The 26,156-nt window shown below is 39.9% G+C and overlaps 1 protein-coding gene across 9 annotated transcripts in view; it reads left to right on the top strand.

Annotated features, from left to right (window-relative positions):
* Dlc1 (DLC1 Rho GTPase activating protein) overlaps nt 1-26,156 on the top strand; it is a 397,132-nt gene that overhangs the window by 357,312 nt on the left and 13,664 nt on the right. For 8 of the 9 annotated variants that reach the window (XM_063234578.1, XM_063234579.1, XM_063234581.1 and 5 more), the window contains 4 exons: nt 11,020-11,091; nt 15,773-15,854; nt 22,840-22,903; nt 24,533-25,956. In XM_063234578.1, coding sequence (XP_063090648.1) covers nt 11,020-11,091; nt 15,773-15,854; nt 22,840-22,903; nt 24,533-25,956 — 1,642 coding nt within the window. Of the gene's footprint in view, nt 1-11,019; nt 11,092-13,200; nt 15,267-15,772; nt 15,855-22,839; nt 22,904-24,532; nt 25,957-26,156 lie in introns of those variants that run through there. The other variant, XM_063234586.1, reaches the window with a different exon arrangement.

Below are 26,156 nucleotides of genomic sequence, written 5' to 3'. Positions count from 1 at the left end.
AGCTATATACCCCAAAACATTGACTGAACCAAAAGTCACATATGCTGTTTTTTATGCATACATACTTTATCATATTAGGCTCAATAAGAGATTACTAGCATTAGTAGTGAAATAGGGCAAGTGTAACAATATGCTGTAATAGAAGTCATCTTAGATCTATGAATTGTGTATTTCTGTAATTTTTCATTTAGTATTCAGATCCAAGTGACTGCAAGTTATAGAAACTGGAAAAGAGAGACTGTTGTAGTCTGAGGTTCAGTTAAGGCAAAAGGAGTGAGAGTCCCAACTGAGGAGAGTCATCCTGTCTGTCACCACGTTTTCCTTGGTGGTACCTTGGGTTATTAGGGATTATTCTGATCAATGATAAGGATTAATGAATCCTAGGGGAGGGACTTCAAATTAGCTCAACTCTGTTTTAAGCTTTTTTTCACCTGGTATCTCTTCCTGCTCTTGTAATTAATGGCAGACAGGAAGAAATCCCTGCCTATTTAGCCTGTGTATTTTTATAGATCTCCACAAGCAATAATCAGACTGTCCTAGAACAGCCCATCATGCACCTTGCAATTACTTTTTGCACTTTTGGGGAGATCTTGTGCTCATACACAGAGAGCTATAGCATTAGGTTCTGGGAACGACAAATTAGTATTTTTTTCATCCCATCTTGGGGAGACATTATAAGTCCCTGTCTTTTTCAATCAGGACAAAGTTGAGTTACCATTTTCTGATAGTCTAGCCTTTACTGACTATACAATAATATTTTCTTCTGTGAAAATGTTTTAAAATATATTTCTAAGGGAGACGTTTCAGCCAGATGTCACTGAAAATATTTGAATAGCATTTTGAAAAATCCCTGTGGTTTGGGGTACCACAAGTAAACTATTAAGCCTGCTAAAGTCAAGCCAATACAACAAAAATCAGTTTCTCTAAATCATACACTCTTGGCTTTTCCACTGCTTCTAGACTTAGCTTCTTGGTGGACAGTGAGCTCTTTTTCTTTCCTGTGTACCTCTGTTCGGGGCCCTTTTTGTGCCTACCCCCTCCCCCACCCGGAGACCCAGAGGAAAATCAAAGGCTAATTGAAGGTTGAGGCCGGTGAAGCTGAGTCTTCAGATGCCATTGATACCTCCTCCCATGTACGTTTTGTTCTCTCCCCTGCCCCACTTGTGAGTGTCCTGTGGAGGTGGCTTCCTGAAGCTTGTCAGAAAGGCGCCTTCCTTCTGCAGGAGACTAAAGGATGTCTAAGGGACAAAAGTTTTCCACACCCTGAAGTTGTAGCATTTCCCAGGCTTGCAGCTCTAAGGAAGCCGGAAAGGAAGAGACTTGGGAGGTGAAATGGCCTGTGGCCTATGTGCTAGGCTGCTCTGCAGTCACACTGTGTCTTTATCACACTACGGTGACAAAATAGGTGTTAAAATGGTTTTTACTGCAGATCTGGAAAAACAGTGGCCTCATTAGAGACATAGTGTGTGCACAACTCCCTTTTTGAAAATATGTAGTGTGAAAAAGATTTTGTGTAATGCTTGTATATTTGTAAAGTCATTCCATAGTAAATTCCACAACTTTGCAAGAACAGTGCCTCTTCTCTGCTGAGGGGCAGCTGAGGTTGAGTGGAGCCAGTGACTGGTCCAAGGTCCTATGTGAGCTGAATGGAGCCTCAGATTCCTTCCTGTCTGGGTCTGTAAACAAGAAGAGGACAGAAACAATGAGAGTCAAAATGTGCGTGTGTAGGAAATTAAATTAGATGTAAATGAATTAAATTTTGACCATTAGAGTTTGGATGTACTTGGAGGACTGGGTGTTCTGAGAAGTTTTAAAGAAAATAATTCCTTAAGTCATCTTGAAAAAAAGTAATCTTATTTTTTTTCTTATTTTCCAGCCCAAGCCTCAACATATTAAGGCCTGGGGATATAGGTAGATCATTTGCCTAACATGTGTGAGGCACTGAGTTCAGTCTGTATTACTACCAAAACAAAAAACTGAGATGTCAGATTGAATAGAACGTCTGAGGCTAGACATAGGGAGAGCTGAAATAGTTTATATTTTTAAGTAGTATGAGCCATGTTTTTAATTTCATTGATCTTTGGTAAGTGCAACTTGATATTTACTACAGCACTGCAGAACTTAAGGCTAAGGCCAAGTCTGGGAGTGATGTTAGCAGAAAGGCTTTTGTGAACATATGCAAAAATGGTAAGTGGCAAGTGCACAGGCCCTTTAGGATGGAGACAAGGTCACTCCAAGTATTTTTCCTTGAAAATAGTAAGTTTTAAATGATACGGATTAGATAATCTTAATGCTTCTACCTCATTTTTCAAAAAGCAAAATAAGGGCTTTTAGAAATATATTACTTAGATAATTTTCTGATTGAAAATCTTCTTGATCTATACAGTTGTCATCTTTAAAGAACTTACTATTATATGAATTATTCCAAGCCATTTTCTTAGTATAGTTTGAAAATAAATATGTGAGGTAGAGTACTTGAAATATATGCATTGGGATGTAACAATGTGTGTTCATAAGTGCATGGGAAATGAAATAGAACGATGTGAAGGTACAGTCTCGGTTTCCTTGTTTATTGTGCCTGATAGTAATAGGTACCAACTTTTGATTAGTCCAGAGAAATTTTCTGTTCCTGGTGACCAGTGCAGAGCCCTGTCACTCAAGGTGCAAATGAAGACAGATGAATGAGAGAGAGCACCTATTTGGAACTCCCTGCTTTGTGCGGGTGTGTGTGTAAAGAATGGTACTTTGCAAAAGCTTGTTCTAAATGATCCTCAAAGAGACTTTCAATTGATTTAATTTCTCCATTGCTCAAGTGTCACTTCAAGTACTTAATTCCAGGTGTAGGCTTGCAGAGTGTGTCTCTGGAGGCTTCCTTCTTTCAAAGCAAAACCATTTATTAAGTTGTCATCACATCACAGGGGGAAAAATGTGTCCTCCCCCCCCTCCTTACTCTATTTCCAGGAATGTTCTGTACTAGAAAGCCGCATTATCTGTCTCCACACATCAAGCAGGAGAGAAGTGATTGAGGATTTAAAAAAGAAAATTCCCCAATGTTCCCTTTCTTACCAGAACTGAGAGCCAGTGCAGATTTAAAAGTGAGGCCATTATTGAGTCAGCCAAAGGCAGTCTGGGTTCTGTGCAGCGCTGCAGCCCTAACCAAGCATAATACCCCAACTCCATCAGCTTCTAGAAAAAGAAGAGATACAAAGCTCCAAAATGCATGTGAGCAGCACCTAGTGAGTTCACTGGTGCCTGGAATCCAGTGCTGCTTCAACTGTGATAGCATTGAAAGGTCAGGAAACAGAAAAAAGTTTTTGAGAGTTTCTGTGTGCTGAAATGTTTTCCTGCGCAGATTGAATTATTTTGGACAGCACACACACACATAGACACAAACTTTTGGTTTTATGTTCTCTAGGATATAAACACAGTCTCAATGGAACAAATCAGAAAATTAATACTTTAAAAAGAACATCTGAAGTTTACCAATGGAAAGTTCTGTATATTTACAAAATTGAGGGGATAGTCAGAGCCCCTGCTAAGTCATTCCATTTTTTGAGGGAGGAAAAATGTCTCCTAATTGATGAGAAATGGAGAAAATTAAGAGTAGGGATGGAATCTATTCTACTGGTTGTCTTGGTGAAAAGGGCTATAAGAGTCATAAGAATCAGAGCTCAGGGAATTTACAAAGCCTGTGTTACAGGTCACACAGATGAAGAAACTAGTCCAAGAGATTATTTCCTTAAAGCTCCCTTACTAAGCAGTGGAGGCTGGCTGGGACAGTTGATGTGATGAGTTATCCGGAGTTTGGGACACAGATGTAAACTGTTTTATATCTGGAGAAAAATGTTAGCAATTCATCACATGACCAGGCTCAGGAAGTGCTTATTATATTTTCAGGACAGAAGTGACTGATTTGCACACCGGCCCTCTCCTTCCTTTACTGCAGTGATGGTAAATCACACCAACTGCCATCTCTTCCTAAACTCTTGTCCCCAGGCCTCTACTCAGCTTATCAGGGCTCTCTGGTCCAGTATCTCCTTTCCCACGCTCCAGTCTTACCTGTGAGGATGGTCACCCAGCCTCAGGCTGAGGACAAGCGGCCCACCCAGTCACACTTGTCTACCAGCAGCAGGGACAAGCTCCTACCTCCAGATCCATGTTTTTGTCTTTCATGTGTCAGATCACATCTTCCTTTTTGCCACATTGAAGTTCTTAGTTGACTTTTTTTGAAAAGAAGTTGTGCATGAGAACAGTATATTTCAGAATGGTCACTTTGGTAACTGACAGAGCCAGTTAAAAGTTGGTTCAGAAAGATCTGTACCATTTGTTGTAAATATTGCTTAAAACGTTTCTATCTCATGTATGAGGTATGATAAAAACTACGTTTAAATATTTTTAAAAAGATTTGTTATAGAAAATAGTCCAAGAAGATACAATACCATTAAGCCCCATCAGAATACTCGCCCTCACTTCAAACATATCCTATAATTCTTCCCACTTCCTGCAGCAGCTGCGGAAGTCCTTTTTCATGAATTACATTGTTGTGGCTGCCTTCATGTCCTGGACTGATTCAAAATGTTTAACCTTCATAGCCATTTTCGCTTTGAGGAAGAGCCAGAAGTAGCATGGTACCTGATCCAGTGAGTGAGGTAAATGAGGACACACTATGAATGTTTTTATTTGACAGAAAGTCTCATAAACATTGAATCAATTTCAGGCAGCTACAAAGACTCAGGTAAGAGGACCCCCAGAATTACTTCAGAAAGTGGCAAGAACAGTAGAATGAATGTATTTGATGTGAAGAAGGGTATTTTAGCAGCAATGTGTCTTTTACTATAATAATTTTTAAATTTTTCACTTAAACATTTCAGTGTATGTTTTGGTCACACTGTACATGTATATATACATGTATGCTTTATGCATTAATGTGTACTTATATTTAAGCATACACACATATACCTACATGGCTGTGTATACCAGGTTACAACATAAAATGTATTTATTACTGTGGATTCAAATCAGAAAAATTAAGACCATTTGACTAAAGTGAAAATCAGATCAATAGTTAATTTCTTTATGTAACATTTATTGTTGAGCAGCAACTCTGCCACAAACTAGTATAGGTGCATAGGATGTCTCAGAATAAAATGGATAAAAAATTTTTGCCTGTGTGGAACTTAGCAAAAAAGGACAGAGTAAACATTAGTAAGTGTTGCAGAAAAAAAAAAAAGGAGGAGGAAAGTGAAGTGAAGGTGGGAGGAGACTGGTATGTCCAGATCGGTGAGTCCCAGGGACATGACAGGAAGGAGTGATGAGTCCAGGGCGAGCGGGCCTGCCTTAGGACTTACTCACCAGCATCACTGCCCGTACAGAGTCACACTGGACCTAACAAACACTGAGACCCTACAAGAGCCCTTTGGAGATAATCTCATTCCGAAGTAGAGGCAAGGGGCTCATCGGGCATCCTGTACTCAGCTGAACTGCCTTACACACGGCTTCCTGTGTCAGGGCAGGAACTAGGGTCTTTGACTGTTTCTGAGTGCAGTTGGCAGCACACTTAGTTCAGTAAATAAATACTGAATGAAGTGGGGAATGAGTGGGGATTGGAGTGACCAGGCTGGAATATACCACATGAGGGTTTGCTACTGGTCAGCCACATGGCCTTAAAAATCTAAATGAGTGGTTGGCCAGTCACTCAGAAACTTCCTAACACTATGTTTTTTAACCTTCAGAATATGTGAATATATGCAGGAGATGTTTGGAATTTCTTAATCACCTAAGGGTAGGAATGCTGCCACTGGTTGTTGAAATCTTTGCTGTGATTAGATAATGTTGGAGTTTAATAAATATTAAGTACACCTTCTGCTATCTGACTTAGGCTTCTTAGGAATTCATTTTACATAGATAACTCCTGATAACCAGTCTCTGGCTGTTGTATATGTGTTTAACATTTATTTGTATGATTACAAAGAGAAAGGGTTCAAGGTATAATTCTTAGTCTGCATTTGAAGAAAGGAAAGTATTAATGAGCTGTTTTTCTTTTGAATCTTCAAACAAATATATGTATACTCATCCCAGTGTGCAAAAGAGTCTTTCAGCAGAAATTAAGAAACAGGAAAGGCAGAAGAGAGAATCCAGGCCTTGAGGTCTGGGAATCCTGGTTGTCCTGGGAACTCTGAGTGGCCCCATTAGGAGACCTGCCTCCCAGGAGTGGCAGGGATGGGCAGAGACTGGGTTGTGAAGGATCTGCGACTTTGTTGGGGAGTTAGGATTGTGTGGGAAAGTCAGTAGAAAGTCACTGAAGGATTACAAACAGAGGAATATATAATGAAATAAAACCCAGCACAGTGTTCAGGGATCTCCCTGGACCAGGACAGGCTGGGGGGGGGGGGGGCTTATCATCAGGGTTCAATTGAGAGACTGTTAGGATAATCTAGAGAAAGAGAACAAAGGACAAATGAATATGAGAAATATTGTCTGACTCAGGTTCTCAATCCTGGCTATGCTTAAACATACTTAGGGCATTAATAAAATAATGGCCATGCCTCCCTCCCCTGAGTAAATCCAAATATCTGACAGAGGGCAGTTGTTAGCATCTTTTAGAAAGCCTCCCAAGATAGCGTCTCTCCTCAGGGCTGAGAGCCACTGAGATCCCCTTTCTCCAAGCGCTCGAGGCCATGGTTGCCTCTCCAGGTGAGCTGCCCACCAGGCAGAGATGTGCTGTTATTAAAGCCATCTTGTCAGGTTCGGCTAAATGACTGCCTTGCAAAACGTGCCACCTTAACAAAGTCAGGAGGTTTGATAAGTAGAATCGTTCTTAACATTTGAAGGAATCTGAGTCACTCTGGCAGGAATGAATGTTGGTTTGATTCAGAAAGCACTGCCTGCCCACACAGAGCCAAAGTGACTCTGTCGTGGTGAAAGCATCCATTTGTCCATGAACTTTTGCTCATGAGTCCATGAGGAAACTCAAGGAATGGGGCCAGTGCTGGAATTTTTGTAACATTCCTCCAATTCCTTAAAGTTGCACTGAAGAACCAGATTCAGCATAGCATTTGCGTGAGCCCTGACTGGTGGTACACTGGGAAGAAGGGAAGAAACTTGCGAGGTCTTGCTGTGAAGATAGGGCAGAGAGAAGAGGAAACAGCCAGTTCTACTCAGCCCATAGCTTCTGCTTAACTGGCTCCCATCGCTGGAGTTCAGGAGCGTGGCTGCCTACTTACCGTTGAGGGGTAACGGGAAGACAGCGGCATCCCACTGTGCAAGGCAACGGGCAAATACAGCCTGACAACTCCCAGCCACACACCAAAGGGTCACCCAGCCCTCACTTATCTACAGGCAGAACTGCTTTGTGAAAAGACCAAACACTAAAGCTGTTTCCAATAAAAATTTCCTGTTTCCTTCTTAATACATTTGTGTGTTGCTTGCTCTGAGAAAACCCACGTATGAAAGTTTCATTGTATTCCGTTGTTCTTTTAGTTTCTAATGGCATTTCTGTCCAGTGGGGAGTGTTTCTTTTAATCACCCTCTTAATTTTTATACCACCACCCACACATACTCAAGCAAAAATTGTAACCCAAACAGAGCCAGTTGGACATGTCCAGAATGAGCTGGGGGGATCTTAGGGTGACTGAAGAAGCAGGTGTGTGGTTCTCTCCAGCATCTTAAACTTCCTTCATTGCTGTGTAGTTTGTAAGGGAAGAACCCGTATTGCATGAAGAAACATATTTCTGTAGTTTTTATCTCCTCCCAGTATGGCATTTGCAAGTTAGGAAGCTCCTTTTTCAGGAGAGATAGTCATTCCTGTGCCTGTTTCTTAGCATCTTTTTATCTTGAGATGGTATTAGTGCCCTACTCCTCAGGGTCAGTCAGTCCAGTAGTGAATGAATGAATATGCATTCAGTGCTTAGGATTCAGGACCTTGGATTGGACAGAACAATTGGGTTGGACCTTGGGATGAGTGAAATTTGACCTTGAAGGGTGGAAGGACACAGGCTGGGGAAGTCACAGGGTGTGCGTGACATTGAACACCAGGTTTACTTTGGCTGGGAGAATGGAGTGCAGGAAGCTGAAAGGTTAGGCTGGAAGCCGCACTGGGAGCCTGCTAAGCGGTGGAGAGGTGTTTAGACCTGACCCTCCAGGCAGCTTGTGAGGGAGAGATGGGCTCAAAACTGTAGCTCAAGAGTTCAGTGAGCCCAGCCCAGGTTTCAGTGAGAAGAGAAGAGTGAAAATGGACCAAAGTCAGGAAGTGAAACTGGACAACTGTTCTCGGCCTGCCTGGACTATAGATCTAGGTTCATTTCATAGTAAAAATAATATATGGACAAGAGTGAGATCTATAAGTGTCCCATTGAGAAAAAGCTGTGACAAGTGTTTACAGTTTTCTAATTCTGATTTCCACTGAGTTAAATTCTTGTTAATAAACAGGCTAAGTTTTTAATGTGTGAACTTACCAGTGTTTGTCTACCTCCTGTTTTAGATCTAAGAGGTAAGCATTCTCTTCTAAGAGACAGGATGAAGAAAAGGAAAGATAAAATTACCTGGTCTCTGTGGTTCTTTTTTGTTTGTTTCTTCTTTTGTTTTGTGGTACCAGGGATGGAACTCACAACCTTGCGCTTGCCAGCCAGGCGCTTACACCACTGAGCTATAAAATCCTGCTTCCCCCCCCCCCACTCCGTGGTTCTTGAAAATACTACTTTTTAGCCATTAAATGAGCTTTTAATGAAATCATCTGCTGAAGAAGCAAACCTGTGCCTCTTCACATTTCTTCCCAGCCACTATGGCTTGAGGAGCGACTATTTCATTTGAACCAGATCAACTTTTGGTTATGTGCGGGCTTTTCATTTTTTTAGTGATAGGACATAAGAGTGACAGGAGATCATAGCATTTGTTACTGAAATCATGTGGGAACTTAAGTCATATAAGTGAAAATGCCTTATAATTTGTAAAGAATTGTATAAACAGATGTGAAAGTTTTTTAGGACAAGTAGCTTACATCTTTCATGCCTCTTAATATTAAATTGTTTTAATAAGAAAGTCAGGAACCTGCTTGAAATAGGTGGTAAAATCTGCTGGTGAATTGGTATTTCATGAAGGCGTAAGTGTTCTGCTCTGTCTCATCTAAATAGAGTCAAAAAAGAATGGACATTGAAATTACAGTTTGTGGTTCACTAAGTAAAATATGAAGAAAGCGAGCATCTCTCTCTTTTATCAATCTGTTGTTCAGTGTTTAACAGTTATTCAGTAACTTCTAAAGACCTAAAGACAGAGAGTTATTTAAAATATTACCTAAAATAGCATGTTTTCTTTATATCTTTAAGAGCAGAGAACGGACATGGAAATAGCAAAAAAAAAAAAGTAATTTATTTCTTCTTTAAAATCCAATGTTGAACTTTTATATTTTTTCTTCCCAGAAGTATAGTTTTCTTTTATAATTTTATTTAAACTTCCTATCTCGTTATGGAGATAAGATATGGCTATAAGTGCATGAAGAAATCGTTAAGCTGTAATAATTCACATGGGCACCTTCTGTCTGTTCTTTTACTCAGCACAAACATTGTACTCCACCCACATTTATGCCCCCCATTATTCTGCCTAGTGTAGTCCTGATCTTATGTACAGTAAAACTTTCATCTCTTCCCAGAAAAAGTACTCAGGAAGGTAAACTTGCCAGTGCCTTTGAGTTCAACTCCAGGTCCATGATTGTTTTTAGCCTAGATGGTAACTAGCTTGGAAAATCAGGGGTGGTTTTTCTCTTTGGTGTGCTAGTGAGGACATTCCTACCTACTTTGATGAATTTGAGTTTCTTAATTACCTTTTATGAAAAGCCAATGAACTCATGAACTAGTAGGTGAAAACTGTTGCTTTGAAACGATGAAGTTACTAGACAAAAGTCAGTTCTATATACTTTTCCTAATGTTGACCATTGGCCTCATATCTGATTCTGAGGAGAGATGCATAATAAAGATTTTAATCTGGGATGATTTAAACAATGTTCAGATGCTTATGAAGAAGCGAATAGCCACACATAACTAAGTACTCTCATGGCTGGAGGAAGGTAGGAAGCGGAGTTGAAAGGAATATTCTTTGTGCAAACAGAAAAACTAATTAATGTGTCCGGGACCTCCTTTGTGAGTCAGTTTTAACAAGATTGTAAATGTGTGCTTGAGTGAGTTTTAGCACAGTATGTCAGTTGCTCTTGGCCTTTCTGTTTATCAATACTATCTACAAGATGTTCAACCACAGAAAAGCAGGAGCTTTAATAGGCATTTCAGCCTGCCAAGACTGTAGGGTTTAGTGATTTCATTACCTCTGGGTCTGTGAAAGCCTGGGAATGTCTTTTGTAGGATTAATATCCTGCACTGAGAGGTGCGTCCCAACATTTGCAGCCCTTAAAACTGAGGCTGAAACAGGAAGATATTAAGTTCAATCCCAGCTCAGACAACTTGACAATTTATTGAGATCCTGTCTTGAAATTTTAGAAGGGCTAGAGATGTAGATCAATGCGAAGGTCCTGGGTTCAATCCCCAGTACTGCAAAAAAGAGTAAATAAATGGAAATAAAACGACCAGTTCATCAGTGCCGCGGAGTATTTTATGGGGCCCAGGGAAGTTCTCTCGGGTATCCAATGTACTGGATAGATTTGTTGAAATGAAAAATAAATCCAGTTGGTCCAGCCAAACTGAAAATTAGTTTTTGGATCTCACTTTGGCTTTCTCATGATGCTGTGATTTTAATAATCATTTGTAACCTGAGTACATGGGAAGAAACAGACTAGGACCTCATTTCTGTGTTTTCTTTAAAGATACATAATCATATATACTTGAAAAAGGTCTGAAAATAAGCATTAGGTTTTAACCTGTTTGAATTAAGTGGGCTTTTTTATATTTGCCTATCCATATTTTCTACAGAAGTCATGTTTTGCTTGTCTAATACAGTAAAATCAATTTATGAAGAGAAAACAAAGCATGTTGAGGGACACACAGCTAACAGTTCTGTCTGTCTTCTGCTCTGTTCTAGAAATTGAAGCCAAGGAAGCTTGTGATTGGTTGCGAGCAACTGGTTTTCCCCAGTATGCACAGCTTTATGAAGGTAAGCTGGAAATGCCATTTTTCTTTAAATTAATGTAGTCATAATCTTTGACTCATGATTCATGCTTATTTATTGATCCTTGATTTATTTCCAGCCATGTTACAAAGTAATTTTTTTAATAGTTAAGTATTTCACTTAAAAACTCAATGTGGTGAGCACCTGAGACCCGCTCCACCTCTCAAAACACCGGCTGTGACTTTGATAATAACACATCCATTTGTGCTCCCGCTCTGTGCTGCTCTGCAGAATTGCTAGCAGTCTGAAACCTCTGGCATTTTCTTTCTTGTTGTTTGTATTTTACTGTATACTCTAAAAGCAACATTTTCACAAAGTTGTGTTTGCCTTTGTAAAAAGGGTATTGTGATGTATTTAATATTGTGGGGTTTAATTTTTTTACTTAATATTTTGTTAATATTTTTCTGAACTGAATGTCCTTATAGTCTATTTGCTTTAACTGCTATATAATATTCCATCCTGTGACCAGACCACCTATCTGTCTTAGTTATTTTCTTGTTGCTGACCCAATACTTGACACCTACAATATAAAGGAGAGGTTAATTTCATTTCACAGTTTGTAGACATTTCTATCCATATTCAGTTCCAATATGATTCCAAGGCTGGGTGCTATGCCAGAGGGGCTTGTCTGAAGAGAGACAAATAGTTCGAGTCACGGCAGTCAGGAAGCGAGAGGGATCAGGAGAGGAAGAGGAATACGTACTTTACTTTCCAGGCCAGATACCGAGTGGCTCAACCCTTCACACCAGGTTTCACCTCCCAACATCACACTCAACTATAAACTCTTCAGTGATGAGTGCACTTACCCTAATCCAGTCACCTCTGCGAAGCCTACACAGGAGTGCCTGAGGCTTTAGGGGGCATCATAGATATAAACCATAATGCTGTCCATATTCTCATTTGGTACATTTTAGTTTTGCATTTATAAACTCTGCAAGCCAAGTTCAAGCCCAGCCTTGACAATTTAGAAAGACTTGTCTCAGAATAATAATTTTTTTTAAAATGGCTGGGAATGTAGTTTAACACAGAGGCCCAAAGAACAATCCCTAGCACGCACACACAAGAAAAAAACAAAAAACAAAAACTGCTGAGTATCTGTTGAGCATACTGATACCTATTTCTTGCGGTACATGCATGAGTTCTTTGTCTCACTTGGCCATGTATGTTCTGCTTTCTGTGACCTATCTATCTCAGTCCTATTGTTCTCTTAAATTGAGTGCTTTTCTAAATAATTTGTAGAAGCCCTCTGTTGGGTCATGAGTCACAGATACCATTCCCTTGGCTTGTAACTGTGCTCCTCTTTTTAGAATGTCTTTTGATTAGTGTTATTTTTTCCTGTGTCACTTCATTTTTTTAGTTAGGAGAAAATGAACTTTGTTCGTAGATTAGTATCTGGAATACTTTCTTCTGTGTAATCTTCTTGTTCGTGCTGTGAGAGTCACTGGGATGCTGAGACTAAAGAGGAAGAATGACACTTTCCTGAGCCTGCTTTTCTGAGCTTTGGGTATCTGGGCAGTTAGCCTGGGCCGGGTTCTGTGCATGTTGCCATAGATAAGCTATTCATTTAAATGGGAACTGTGTGCTATTCTTCATGAAATCATTTAAAAGTAATTGCATGATTATTTTTGAATTATTGAGTTCTATTTTATGGATTATTTTCAAGCAACATTGGGTGAATAGGGACCTCCAGTTTACAATACCCAATATTCTCCTGAATGTACAAATTGACGGCATGAAAGTTTTGCTTGAAGATGTATTCTAAATTTATTGTTAGACTCTAAAAAAAATTTCTCCAATTTTTTTCTTCCTTTCCTAAAAGTTACTTGGTTAATACTGCACTTATTATGACTGAGTTGCTTATCTTTAGAGAGAATTTTTGACCTGTTAAAAGGCTTAGGCAACAGCATTTAATTGGATTTCCATTTCACAGCATTCTCAGAGATAGGGGAAGATAATTGCATTTGCAGTGGCTCTACAGTGGCTGTCCTTTTGTTCTCCTGTTTAAAAATTAAATTTCCTTCAATTATGCCCATTCTTGGTGTTGATTTGCAGCCAGGTGGCACCTTCTTGAAACAAATCTGTTTGCTTTCATAGTGCTGGGGTGCAGACTGGTGGTCTTCATGTGTCTTTGCGGTCCTGTCTTGGCTCTAAATTCTTCCAGGCATACGTCCACTTTTGCAGTGCACCCCACAGGGTGTGGGCTGTGATTTTCTCCATTCATCCTGCCCCCCATGCACGAGGTGAGAACATCCACACCACACACCGACTCACATTCCTTGTCTTCCTGTTTAGCATTATTTTGGTACTTGGCAGTTTTATACTTCCTGCCTTTAAACTCAAGCTGAAAGTTGTGCTCAGAAAACTTCTATGCATCAGCAAACTATCATCTTTGGAAAGCAGTTCTTTCGGAAAAGAGTATAGGCAAAGAGGAGAAAACTATTGATTAAATTCTCATTTAGTCACTACTGGATTTTAAAAAAACAGAATTATAGGTAACTTGGGTCAGTAAAGTAATCTAAAATACAGCCCTGAGTACATCAAGTTAGAAATGCTAAAATAACACACTTGCTTTCTCGCATATACTTAACGGTCATATGAACTCTTTAATTCACATTTATAGATTTGATGTTATACTCTTAAGTATTAACCTGTTCTTTAATGTTGGCTCTATTAATGCAATTACGTGTCCCTTCTTGATGGGAATACATTTTCTGGCTCCTATTTATGAATACTATTCATTCTCCCATAAGCTTCCTCCCGTGTTTCCACTATGACACAGCCACCACTCACTAGCCTCAGACAGACTTAGTCTATACATGCTTTAAAGAAATGTAATCCTGTGGTAGAGAAGTCCATATAGTCTTCATCAATGCTGGGCTGTAGGTATTTCATTGGTCTGCCTGTTATCAGTCAAAGAATAATATCAGTAAGCCAGCCCTTGCCTTCAGAAAAAAAAGAATCAATAGTAAATTAACATTCATTATGATAGTTTTCAGTAGTGTTTTTATAAAGATATTCTGAGTATTTTTCCTAGGAACTGCAATACTAGATAAGATGTTCCAGGATTCTGTAAAAACCAGCCATCATGAATTAGACACTACTGCTCTTAAGTGTAGTATCCCTGAGAAATGGATCACTAGAAATAAGGTGTTGCATACCATTCCATAAAGCTAGTGATTATAAGTTAGAAACTAATAAAAAGCACACATTTTCTACTCAAGAAGTAAAATGTTACTGGTTACCCACAGCTCCCAAACTATTAATAGCCAAGTGTATTCCAGTATGCAGCATTAGCCACGTGGAAGCTGAAGGGGCTGTTTAGAAGATGATAACCCTGTGGGGATGATTTCTGTGGCCAATTCCTGCCCCATAGTGTTGCACAAGCTCGTGGTACCATAGGTGTTCTGCTGGGGATGCCTGTTATTTTACCTGATAGTTGAGCTCCAAAGGTCATAGCTGGCCTTTGTCTGGAGTAACTTCATAGCTGTTGTACATTTCCACAGTGGTCTGTCTCCTCCCTGCTGTTCTTGGATGTATTTATCTATAAGGGATCTTTTTTTTTTCTACTAAATTTTTTGTTTCAAACCCTGCAACCCAAGATGCACGTTTTGTAGTGACATATAGTACTCATACATATTTAAGGGACACAATGCAATGTCTTGGTACCTGTATATAATGTGTACTGATCAGAACAGAGTAATTGACATATCAATCAACCCAAGTAGTTATCACTTCATTGTGTGAGGATCATTCAAAATTGTCTCTAGTAGCTGTTCTGAAATATATAATTAATTGTTTTCAAACACAGTCACCCTGTTGTGCTAAGAGCCACACCCCACTGTACCCCGTTATCCTTCCACTGTCTCTTACACCCCTTCCCAGGCTCTAATAACCACAAACGAAAGATATTTTTCTTTTGACCCTCCTCTTTTCAGTCTCATACAGGTTCTTTTTTGTTCTGAGAGAACTGAACTCTTTTACAGAGTCAGGGATTTGGGGTTCTATTATTCTACAGTGATTTTACAACTTTATTTTGCAGGGAGTGATATGCCACCCCCAAGAAGCCATATTGAAGTGCTAATACTTGTTTGAAAGTAGCACATTTTTAATTCTCTCTAACTCTCTAACTCTTGGTACAAATAGATTAATCCTATTGACTACTCCTGGCTGTTGTTCTCTAGACCTTTCCTCGGCCCATAATCCTATTGACTACTCCTGGCTGTTGTTCTCTAGACCTTTCCTCGGCCCAGGTGCATAGTTTTCTTGCATTGTTTCCTGTTGTGTGTTATTTTCAAGACCTCTTCTCATGTCACATGTGAGCAAACACATGCATTAAAAGAAAAGCCATTCTGAATAACAAGAATCCTTATTCTACTCATCCTGGCTTCAGTTATCATTAATAGCCTGCTGGCTTGTTAAAAGGTGGAACAGTGTTTTGAACCAGGTCTCTGGTAAGAACCAAGGTTTGAGTTTCCAGACCGTTTTAGAGCCGCTTTAGTTACTGATAGAGAATTGTGTTAAAGGACTTTGTTTTTCCAAGAAATTAATAAGGAACCAATTGTTCTGTAGATAATTAGTGTGTTGCTCTAGGAGTTTTTCTGCTCTGTCTCAGTTCAGGAAGACCTGAGGTATTCAGTAAATAGGTTTGTTTTTGTTTTTCCTACAGATCTCTTGTTTCCCATTGATATCACCTTGGTCAAGAGAGAACATGACTTTCTAGACAGAGATGCCATTGAAGCCTTATGCAGGTAAGTAGACACGTTTTGAGAATTTTCAATTTAATTTTTGAATTTAAAAATACAGTACTCATTAATCATTAAGGTTCAGTTGTGTTTGTTTTGCTTTGGAACAAAAGCAAAGGGTGTAGTGATTTTATTTTGCTAGAAACTATAGGCCTTTTAATTAAAATGTAGGAAATTGCTGTATGTAATATTACCATTAAAATACCATCTCTATACTTTCTTCAGAGGTACTCAAATAATAGTGTTCCATATTTTGATAATAGTAAGGTATTTTTGAGTTCAGTGGTTTGGAAACTTCGAGTGGAATTTTTTTTAAAGAGATAATGTGGTTGACATTTACATTAATTGACTTGGTAGCCCCAAGCAGGCACCCTGAGAGAGTCAAAGCTGCGGTTACATGACTGGAAAATATTCATTCAGAGTAACAAAGAGAGGGTCAAGGTTCATGACATCGTGGAGTCAGAGTCTACCCGTTGAGTTAGGAGAGAATCTCTGGCTGCTCCAGCTCTGCCTAGTAACTCGGGAATTAAATAGGCCATAAAATAACTCACCGCAGCCTTCTGATGTATGGGAGACAGGTAGTAAATGAGCACTGATGTGAAAGTGAATAAAACTGTCAGAAGTCCTTGTTCACTGTGCTGGTGGCACTGTAGGCTGAGGAACAGCTTGGAGGTTTTAGTGAAGCAGAAGCAATAAAATCAAAGATGGGTGATGATGGGGCAGTGATTATCCTTTCAAACCCTTCACGACAGTTTTATTCATCTTAGATTATTTGTCCTTCATAATTTTTCTCCAAACTTAAAAACCCTAGCAGCTAAATTCTGGAAGAAAAATGATCTGTGAACACAATTCACGTGTTGATTTGATTGAACATTTAAAAATAAATTCTCCTTGAATTTCAGGGTTTATTTTAATTTTGAAAATTACTGTTAAGGTAGAACAATATCCAGTGTTTTTCTCAGTGGTGACTGTGTGGGTACACTGTTATTTTTCGTACATAACACAGTGTTATTTGAAGCAGCCAACTTAAGTAGTAGTTTAAGAGAATGGGTGTTTAGCATGTTACATAGAAAAGACTAGTTCTCATGGTTTCAGAAAGGAAAAATGCCATATTAACCGCTGAAACATTATCAACTTTTGAAGCAGGACTAAATGACTGGTTAGAAATGTCCAGGGTATGTACGCATTTTCTGGAAGAAAGTTGAATACAAGTTCTGCAACTGGAATTGTGTAATATCATAGTTATGCCATGTGGAATGAAAAAATATCAGCAGTGCAGTTTGGAGAGGGAAAGAAGTCTGCATCTGGAATATAAACTACTCCAGACATTGTTAAAATGTTTTCTCACTTAGCTATGGGGGCTGATTAATTTATTTTCAGTTCATCGCTGGTAATAATACATATGAATGCGGTCACTCAAAAAATGCATCTTAGGGAATACTTAATCGTGTGTCATCATCCATTTCACACATTTTAAGCCACTTAGCCCATGGGCCCTGTGAGCAGCACCTACGGTTTAGGAATTCTGGGTCATACAAGTATCACTATAGCATTTTAAGCTCAAGAACCATGATTCAAGTTTAAGTTCTTCTTTTGGCACCTTAGAGAATTATTTTACATGACACTGCTCTCCTAAGGAACTTGATAAGGATGAAGTGTTCTATAGATACTCAGTGTGTTGCTTTGGAGATTGTTTTGTTTTAGGTATTTTCCTTTGTATGAAGGAAAGGGCATCCCCTTTGTAATTTATGCAAGCTGTAAATAGCACTAGAGAAATCACCTACTGTAGAAGAAAATAAATCTTTATTCCTGAATCTTTTGTGAAAAGAAAGCCTAAAAGAAACTGATCCTTGATGGGAATCCAAACTGCCACATCTCCAGGGTAGGCTTTGATTTTCTGGTATGTAGAATAACATACACAGGTGAGCTGTGAGCAGGAAATGCACTGATGGATGTCAGGTACTTCACAAATTAAACTCTCAAGCCCAGATTTGATTGCATTTTCCTTTTCAAAGAGAAATTCTTGAGAATTCATAAAAACAGTTATACACTTGTTTGTAATGGGAAATGCAAAGGCTTTTGTCCACATGTTCACAGAAATAAGATTGCATGGAAATGATTCCCCTTTTGAGAGGCCTTGACAGATGTTTGGGTAGAAAGATAGGAGCCAGGGTACCCTGCTTTGAAATGCATTACAAGGTCTGAGCTGTCTAGAATACCATAGGAGCCTTTTGCTGATTACATGATACTCATTTGCTGGACCTGCCTGTTCCAAATGCCTTCTCAGGCTGTACTGTTCCCAGGCCAGCAAATAGTGTAGCTGTGCTACGATTTGAAAGTTCACCTTGTAATTTGTGGAACTGTCTCCAGGTTGAAAGACTCCTTGTAGAATCTATCTTTTGCATTGCTGAATTATTTTGAAAAGGTGATTTAAAATATATGTGCTACCCCGGCTGCAGAAACTCTATTTTAAAAGCTTTACATTTTAGGGCTTTACTTTCCCACTACTTCTCTTCCTTTGTATTGGACCATATTTTATGCATGAATAATTGAACTGGTCCATGGAATACAGTAGTGTTTTGTTTTGTTAAAATTTATATTCCTATAGCATTTGCAAGTCGTGTGATTCTTGATCAGAAAGCTGAAAGGAGCCAAACTGTTAAAATTTTCTACTCAGGGCAGACTTGTAAATATAAGAGTTTTTTCAGAATCATGATGTTTGAAAGGTAAACTTTGATAATGTACAAAAGTTATAATTTTAAGGCTGGGGTAAAACTCCATAGCAGAGCACTTGCCTAGCACGTGCAAGGTTCTGAATTCAATCGCCAGTATGAAAGCAGGAGGGAGGGAGGGAGAGAAAACAGGAAGAAGAAGAAAGAAGAGGAGGAGGAGGGGAGGAGAAGAAGAAAAGACAAAAGGGAAAAGAAAAAAAATTGAGACTGCTAGATTTGGGGGACTTCAACTGCCAACGTTCTCCCCTCCCTTCCCCCCATACCAGGGATCGAACTCATGACCTTGTACTTGCAAGGAGATGCTTATGCTGCTGAGCTAAATCCCTGGCCTCAGCTGCCAACATTTTTACGCTTTTACACCAACATTCTTACACTGATACTATAAGGTGTTTATTTTTTCTTTGAAGAACTTGTCATTTGCTAGTCTTACTAGCTTTGCTGAATAATTTAACCCTGTGATTGGCCATGACTATGAGAGAGATTTACACTCAGGATATGGAGGACTGATTAGCTTGTCTTGAAACGTGTATAGATAATGTTGTGAACTGTGACCCACTACTGCTAGGTTACTGCTTGTGAAATATCTTGTAGCTTCAGATATATAATTAATCCAAATTGCTATTTTCTTTTGGAATTAAAACTGACTCCCATAAATACATCAAAGATTTATGAACATCAGGGAGAATGAGAAATAGATATCCACATTGTCATTCTTGGTGTGCACTTGTTTTCAAACAGCCCTTGTGCTGGCACGGTGGTCCATGCCTATAATCCCAGTATTCTGGAAGGCCAAGGTAGGAAGATTGCAAGTTCAAGTCCTGCCTGAGAAATTTAGGGAGACCTTGGCTCAAAATAAATTAAAAGGGCTGGTGCTGTAGCTCGGTGAGAAGGCCTTAGGTTCAATCCCCAGAACTGTCAATAAGTAACAAATACATAAATGAATCAGCCCTTCAAATGCCTAACCTATGTTAAGGAGCCTTCCTTAGAGAAGATTTTAGCTTTGTTAGCATTTCCATCCTATTTAAAAGGAAGCAGGCAACGTTTTAAGGCATGCATACTTGCTCCAAGCAAATATCTATAAAATTTGGAATGATTTTTATTCATCAGTTCCTGTTTAGAAAGTTACTCCTTTTCCTTGCTTTACCTTGTTTTTATTTTGAATAAAATCCCTGCCTGGTATGCTCTGTAGAGTAAAGTGCTTGGACCGCTGATGGCTCCATGCACTTCACAGCAGGATACCGCTTGCCCCAGAGATAAGACCACACAGTCCTCTGGAATGGAGGGAGCCCTGTGAACACCCTCAGGCTGGAAGCGACCAGGTCTCCCAGGGAGATGGATATGATACCGAGCTACTTACCTGAAAAATCCTTACACTATGAGCTACTCCTCTTTATTGCTATCATCCATACTTGTTTTTAAAAGAAACATAAAGCAATCTGTGTTCAGGTACCAGAGCCACCCAATTTTAATCATGAGATGATGACAAAATTTGTGATCTCTCCAAGCCTCCTTTTCTTCATTTTAAAATGAAGATGAAGCATAATATCTACACACAGGGTTGTTGCAAAGATTAAGATGAGATAAGAACATATAAAAGTGCCTTACTCAGAGCAAGCCCTAGTTCATCTAGATAGAACTATTTTTAAATTTCAGTTCACATATAATAATTGTACATATTTATGGGGTACAGTGCGGTATTTAAATACATATATACAAATGAGTAATGATCAAATGCTGGTAATGAGCATACCTATCACTTCAGGTATTTATCATTTCTTGTATGGGGAAAATTCAGTATTCTTCCTTCTAGCTATTTTGAAATAATCCAAAGTTAATGTTAACTACTCGCTTTATCATGTTATAGAACACTGGAACTTACTCTTCCTATCCAAACTTCAATAATTTTTAAAAGGAAGGGACACCTGGGATAGGAGAAAGCAGAAAAGGAAGAGGGAAAAGATTCATATACAGATATACACACAAGATAGATAACTACACTACTAACCTGTTAATCAAAAAGAAGAGTTTGTGCCTTCATTGTTCGACTATTTGATCATTTTTGTCATGCCTATAGCTTGGAATCTGAGCAATTGGTTTGAAGATAATAATACACAATATCTTAACCAGTGTTAATCTCCTATTATTTTGTTTTGAAATTCTGTATCATCATTTTTTTTTGTTGTTGTTGTTTTTAAAATAAAAAAATAATTTTTAGAAAGCATTTGCACTGGTCATAAGAAAAGATCTTTAAGAATTCAAATAATCTTTATTTGTCAAATCTCTCAAAGTTGTTCTAGGTTTTTCCTTTTTTCTTCTTTTAAGAGGATCCCTATAACCATCGTCTGCTCTTCCTCTCTGTCCTCCTCAGCTTCTGGTAATCACTATTCTACCCTACTTCTGAGACCAACTTACATTCTAGATAGAACTGATACTTAATGTCAGCACCATCTCTCTGTGAGTAACTAGGGTCCCACCAGTAGGCATTCTTTGGGAATAACTGTATATTCCAGAATTCCAGTGCCATTATCTTGGTGCTACCAACATAAAAAGATAAAGTTGACCTTTGTAAAACTGGCCTCCTGGGCCTTCTTTATTTGACCAGATCTAAAGTTTGTGAAGTAAACCCCCTTCCCCAACCCCCATGAGCTTCCATGCCTAGTAAATTTGGTTATAAACACCACTCAACCATTAAAGCCCAAATAGAGTGAAGTGGGTATTTGATTACAGGTTTGATTAATGCGACCCAGACCTAACACTGACTGTAAACATTCCAGATTCTTTAAGTCTTGAACATATTTGAGAACTAAAACACTGTGAATATGTCATTTAAGTAATTGATGCCCCTTAGAGACAGACTTTATTACCCGCTTATTTTTAAAGTCTGCAGACTTTCTCTCACTTGTGTCCCTTCCCTCCCCATCAGCATTGAGTTTTTCTGAACATAGCCAATATGCATTGTCTGTGTTTATTTCATAAATAGGCTTCAACATAATCTATGAAATCAAAGACAGGCTTATCAGTCAGGCAGAAATATTTTCTATGCTGTGCATCAGAGTTGTCAGGCAAGTTGCAAGAACAGGATCAGGAGGGTAAAGCCTTGAAGAGAATGTATAATCAGTTTAAGGATGGGGGAATTAAATGCTCTTAGCCCATGAAAATATAAGAATTAAAATTTTAGGAAAACTAGAAAACCACTGCGAAGACAGCAAGCTGACACATTAAATGCTGGTTTAAAGAAGTCATTAGCTGCCTGGAAGACGTTAGAAAGAACTGCAGGCTGGAGGCCTGCCCTTGGCAGTTTCGTAGAGCAGTTTGTCAAATGTGTTTAAAGTGTCTTTTTAGCTCCTCTATTTTTTCCTGCAATTTTTTTGAGTACTTCATTCATGAAAGTATGTATTTCCCCAGGTTTGTTTGTTTGTTTTCAGTGCTGAGGGTCAAACCCAGTGCTTCGTACCTACTATGCCCCAGCTGTATTTCCCTGACTTTAATTTGACATTAAGGTTTGGCAAGGGTGTTCAAAGTTTCAGTAAGATTCCTATTCCAAAAAAGAATCTTATCTAAGTTTTTAGTTTTGAGTGCTGTAAGATTTTTTTGATCACTGATGTCACAGAATGCAAATTTTTTAAATGATCATTTGTACTATTACCATCACTATGGTAAACATTATTCTCTTCTGGGCAAGAAGTCATTTTTTAAAATGGAGGAGAAGAGGCCTCAGATTTGCTCTCTGTATGAGAATCTAAAAATTTTTAAATATTTTCTTGAGATTATTTGAAGGTAACTAAAGGATTTTTTGTTTTGTTTTGTTTTATACCGGGGATTGAACTCACAACCTTGCACTTGCAAGGCAGGTGTTTATACCACTGAGCTAAATCCCTGGCCCCTAAACATACTTTTTCATTCAAATCTTGATGTGAGATAAAATATACTATTGTAGAGAGGGTTGACATCTCTCTACGTGGTTCCTCACTATTTTGTTTCTATGAAAAGTGACATAGACTCTTACTTCTTGCTGTGGAGCCTTCCTCATTGCAGTTACTACTGGCTCAGCCTGGGAGTTATTAAAGAATTAAAAGCACCTGACAAGTGTCATTGCAGCGTGCCATTTTGCTATATAATATAAGAAATTGAATTTATATGAAAATCTTAAGAAATACAAAGGAAGGTTCCAATAGTCATCGAAACTGTTGATATTAAAGACTTCAAAAAACTTACCGGTGATTTCTTTTCTTTGTTGATGTTATTTCTTTGCTCTCTAGGCGTCTGAATACTTTAAATAAATGTGCAGTGATGAAATTAGAAATCAGCCCTCATCGGAAAAGAGTGAGTATTTAAGTTATATAGCAGGGGGAAGGAGGGTAAAAGGCAAATCCTGTATCAGATTATGTTTTCTAATGGGTTTTGTTTCCAAAACTTTGGTTGTTGTTGTTCCAAAAGCATCTGCATTTTCAGTATTGTAATCCAGTCAAATTTATCAAAGGCTCTCTAGTCTTAGGTAGTGGGAGCAGGAGTTGCAGCCAGCCACAATAAGTTTTATCTGCTGTTTTTGACCTGAAGACATCATCTATTATTTTCCCTAATTAACTCAGCGCCTACTATGTAATAAAGGGATAAGGCTTAATGAATCCCACTGGATCTTTGCAGTCATTGCCCCTTAGACAAAGTAAAGCTAACATTCTTTAAGAACTCTGCAGTCTTCCTAAATCAATTACATTTCAAAGTCGTAAAGATGAAAGGCGAAATGGAAGAATCGTAAGTGATTTGCAGGGAGGAAAGGAATTGGGGAGGGTAGGAAACTCCACACATTTCAGTCGGTGGCAGCAGTAACTGAATTAGATGTTATTTTCTTCTGTGCATGAGTCGTGAGCCCTTTTATGAGATCTTTGGAGAAAAGGTGGGCGTAGCACTGGGAGTCGGTGTCACAAATTAGAGTAAACAGGAATCAGTCTGTCAAAGAACATACTTCTGAGGGTTTGGAGTACACATTTTAATTATCCTAGAGTCTTTGACGTGCAGCAAGTTGCCTCCTTGAGGAGTGAAACTTTTTAAACAAATGAACTGTAACCTTAGTGTGCACTGAGGTGTGCGGAAAAGTCTCCAAGTCACTGTTTAATGCCTTCTACTCACTGTCCTATGAAACTTAGACTATATGATATTTTCTACCCCAGTGCAAAGATACTATCATATCAAATTGTGCCTTCGATATCCTGCCCAAAAGGCCATCGTGCAACAGTCTGTGACAGCAAGTTCCTGAGTCCAACACGTGAATCAGACACAATCAGGAAAGGTGTTTAGTGTTTACCAATGTCCCCTTACTGACAGGACTGGGTATTTATGAAGCCTTGTCAGATTACCTGTCTGAGGTTGAAAATGCACAGGACAGTGGTGGCATAAGCCTTGGTGGGGGAAGGGAAGAAAAAGAGCAGGTGGAAGGTGACACAGCATCGGCCTGAGACATGTGATGGCTTACCTAGTTTGGTCTCCATTAATTTAGTGTGAGATCTTGAAATTTTGGGGATGTATAAGTTGCTACTCTTCTTATTGTTTGGAAACTACCTTGTTAATTGCAAGAGGGAATATAAACACATGCTGTCCACAGGCAGCAAAACTGAAATTAGTCCAGAGAGAGTCCCACAGTTGCTGACTCCAGTTCAGAATATTTTGCATGTCTAGAATTTTCACCAGTCTCAGAGGTTTCCTCTGTGAGCAGTTACAGAACAGCCCTGTACACTAAGACTTTATATAAAATACCTAAATTAGCTTGTAACACCTCATCAGACTTTCTCCTGTTAGACTCTTTAAATACATCTTCACGACTGTAATCAAAAATAATAAAGAAGGGGGAATTGATATTGGTGACATCTTTAGAGCAGTCTCTGCACCTTAGCAGGTCCCCAGCCCCCTGCTGCCCACCAGTCCCAGCATATGAATGGCTCTGTTATGTTTTTGCAGAGTGAAGATTCAGATGAAGATGAGCCTTGTGCAATAAGTGGCAAATGGACTTTCCAGAGGGACAGTAAGAGGTGGTCCCGGCTTGAAGAATTTGACGTCTTTTCTCCGAAGCAGGACCCAATCCCAGGGTCCCCAGATGATTCCCACCTGAAGAGTGCCATGAGCCATGAGAGCATGCTGACCGACCTCAGTGAGCGCCAGGAGGTGGCTTCTGTCCGCAGCCTAAGCAGCATGAGCAGTGTTCATACCCACGTGCCCTGCAGTGGGGAAGCCGCAACACCCCGGACTAACTCTGTCATCAGCGTCTGCTCCTCCAGCCACTTTACGGGCAATGATGACTCTTTCTGCAGCCTGCCCTCTCCCAAAGAACTGTCTAGCTTCAACTTTAGCATGAAAGGCCATGAGAAAAGCGCCAAGTCTAAGACACGGAGTCTGCTGAAACGGATGGAGAGCTTGAAGCTCAAGGGCTCCCACCACAGCAAGCACAAAGCACCCTCCAAGCTGGGGCTCATCATCAGTGGGCCTATCCTGCAAGAAGGGATGGACGAAGAGAAGCTGAAGCAGCTGAACTGTGTGGAGATCTCCGCCCTTAATGGCAACCACATCAACGTCCCCATGGTACGGAAGAGAAGCATATCCAACTCCACGCAGACCAGCAGTAGCAGCAGCCAGTCGGAGACCAGCAGCGCTGTCAGCACACCCAGCCCCATCACTAGGACTCGTAGCCTCAGCACATGCAACAAGCGGGTGGGCATGTATCTCGAGGGCTTTGATCCTTTCAGTCAGTCTGCGTTTAACAACGTGATGGAGCAGAACTTTAAGAACCAGGAGAGCTACCCGGAAGACACTGTGTTCTACATCCCTGAGGATCACAAGCCTGGCACCTTCCCCAAGGCCCTCTCCAACAGCAGTTTCTGTCCTACAGGGAGCAGCAGCTCTGTAAACTGGAGGACAGGAAGCTTCCATGGCCCTGGCCACATCAGCCTAAGAAGGGAAAACAGCAGTGACAGCCCTAAGGAACTTAAGAGACGCAACTCCTCCAGCTCCGTGAGCAGCCGCCTGAGTATCTACGACAACGTGCCTGGCTCCATCCTCTATTCCAGCTCAGGCAACCTGGCTGACCTGGAGAATGAGGACATTTTCCCTGAGCTGGATGACATCCTCTACCATGTAAAGGGGATGCAGCGCATAGTCAACCAGTGGTCTGAGAAGTTTTCAGATGAGGGAGACTCTGACTCAGCCCTGGACTCTGTCTCTCCTTGCCCACCGTCTCCCAAACAGATACACCTGGATGTAGACAACGACCGGGTCACACCCAGTGACCTGGACAGCACGGGCAACTCCCTGAATGAGCCTGAAGAGCCTGCTGACATTCCAGAAAGAAGGGACTCCGGGGTAGGGGCCTCCCTGACCAGGTGCAACAGGTGAGAGTTGTGCTCCTGCTCCCTCGAGGCTGAGGGGGCGGTCAGAGCGGGATGGCTTCCGCTGGCTCTGTGGGAGCGCTTGGAGTGAGCACTGGTATTCAAGGCCCTGTGCATTCCTCAGGAAGATAGCATGCAGGAGACCCCAGCATTCTGAAAGAAGAGGCATTAATTAGGGGACAGTGACTCTGTTGGGTAAGGGA

Source organism: Cavia porcellus, unplaced genomic scaffold (genome assembly GCF_034190915.1).
Source record: "Cavia porcellus strain 051 isolate PalLab524CR breed Dunkin Hartley unplaced genomic scaffold, mCavPor4.1 scaffold_24, whole genome shotgun sequence".
NCBI lineage: Eukaryota > Metazoa > Chordata > Mammalia > Rodentia > Caviidae > Cavia > Cavia porcellus.
The sequence above is the reverse complement of the archived record's forward strand: the minus strand, read 5'-3'. Positions and strand labels throughout refer to the sequence as shown.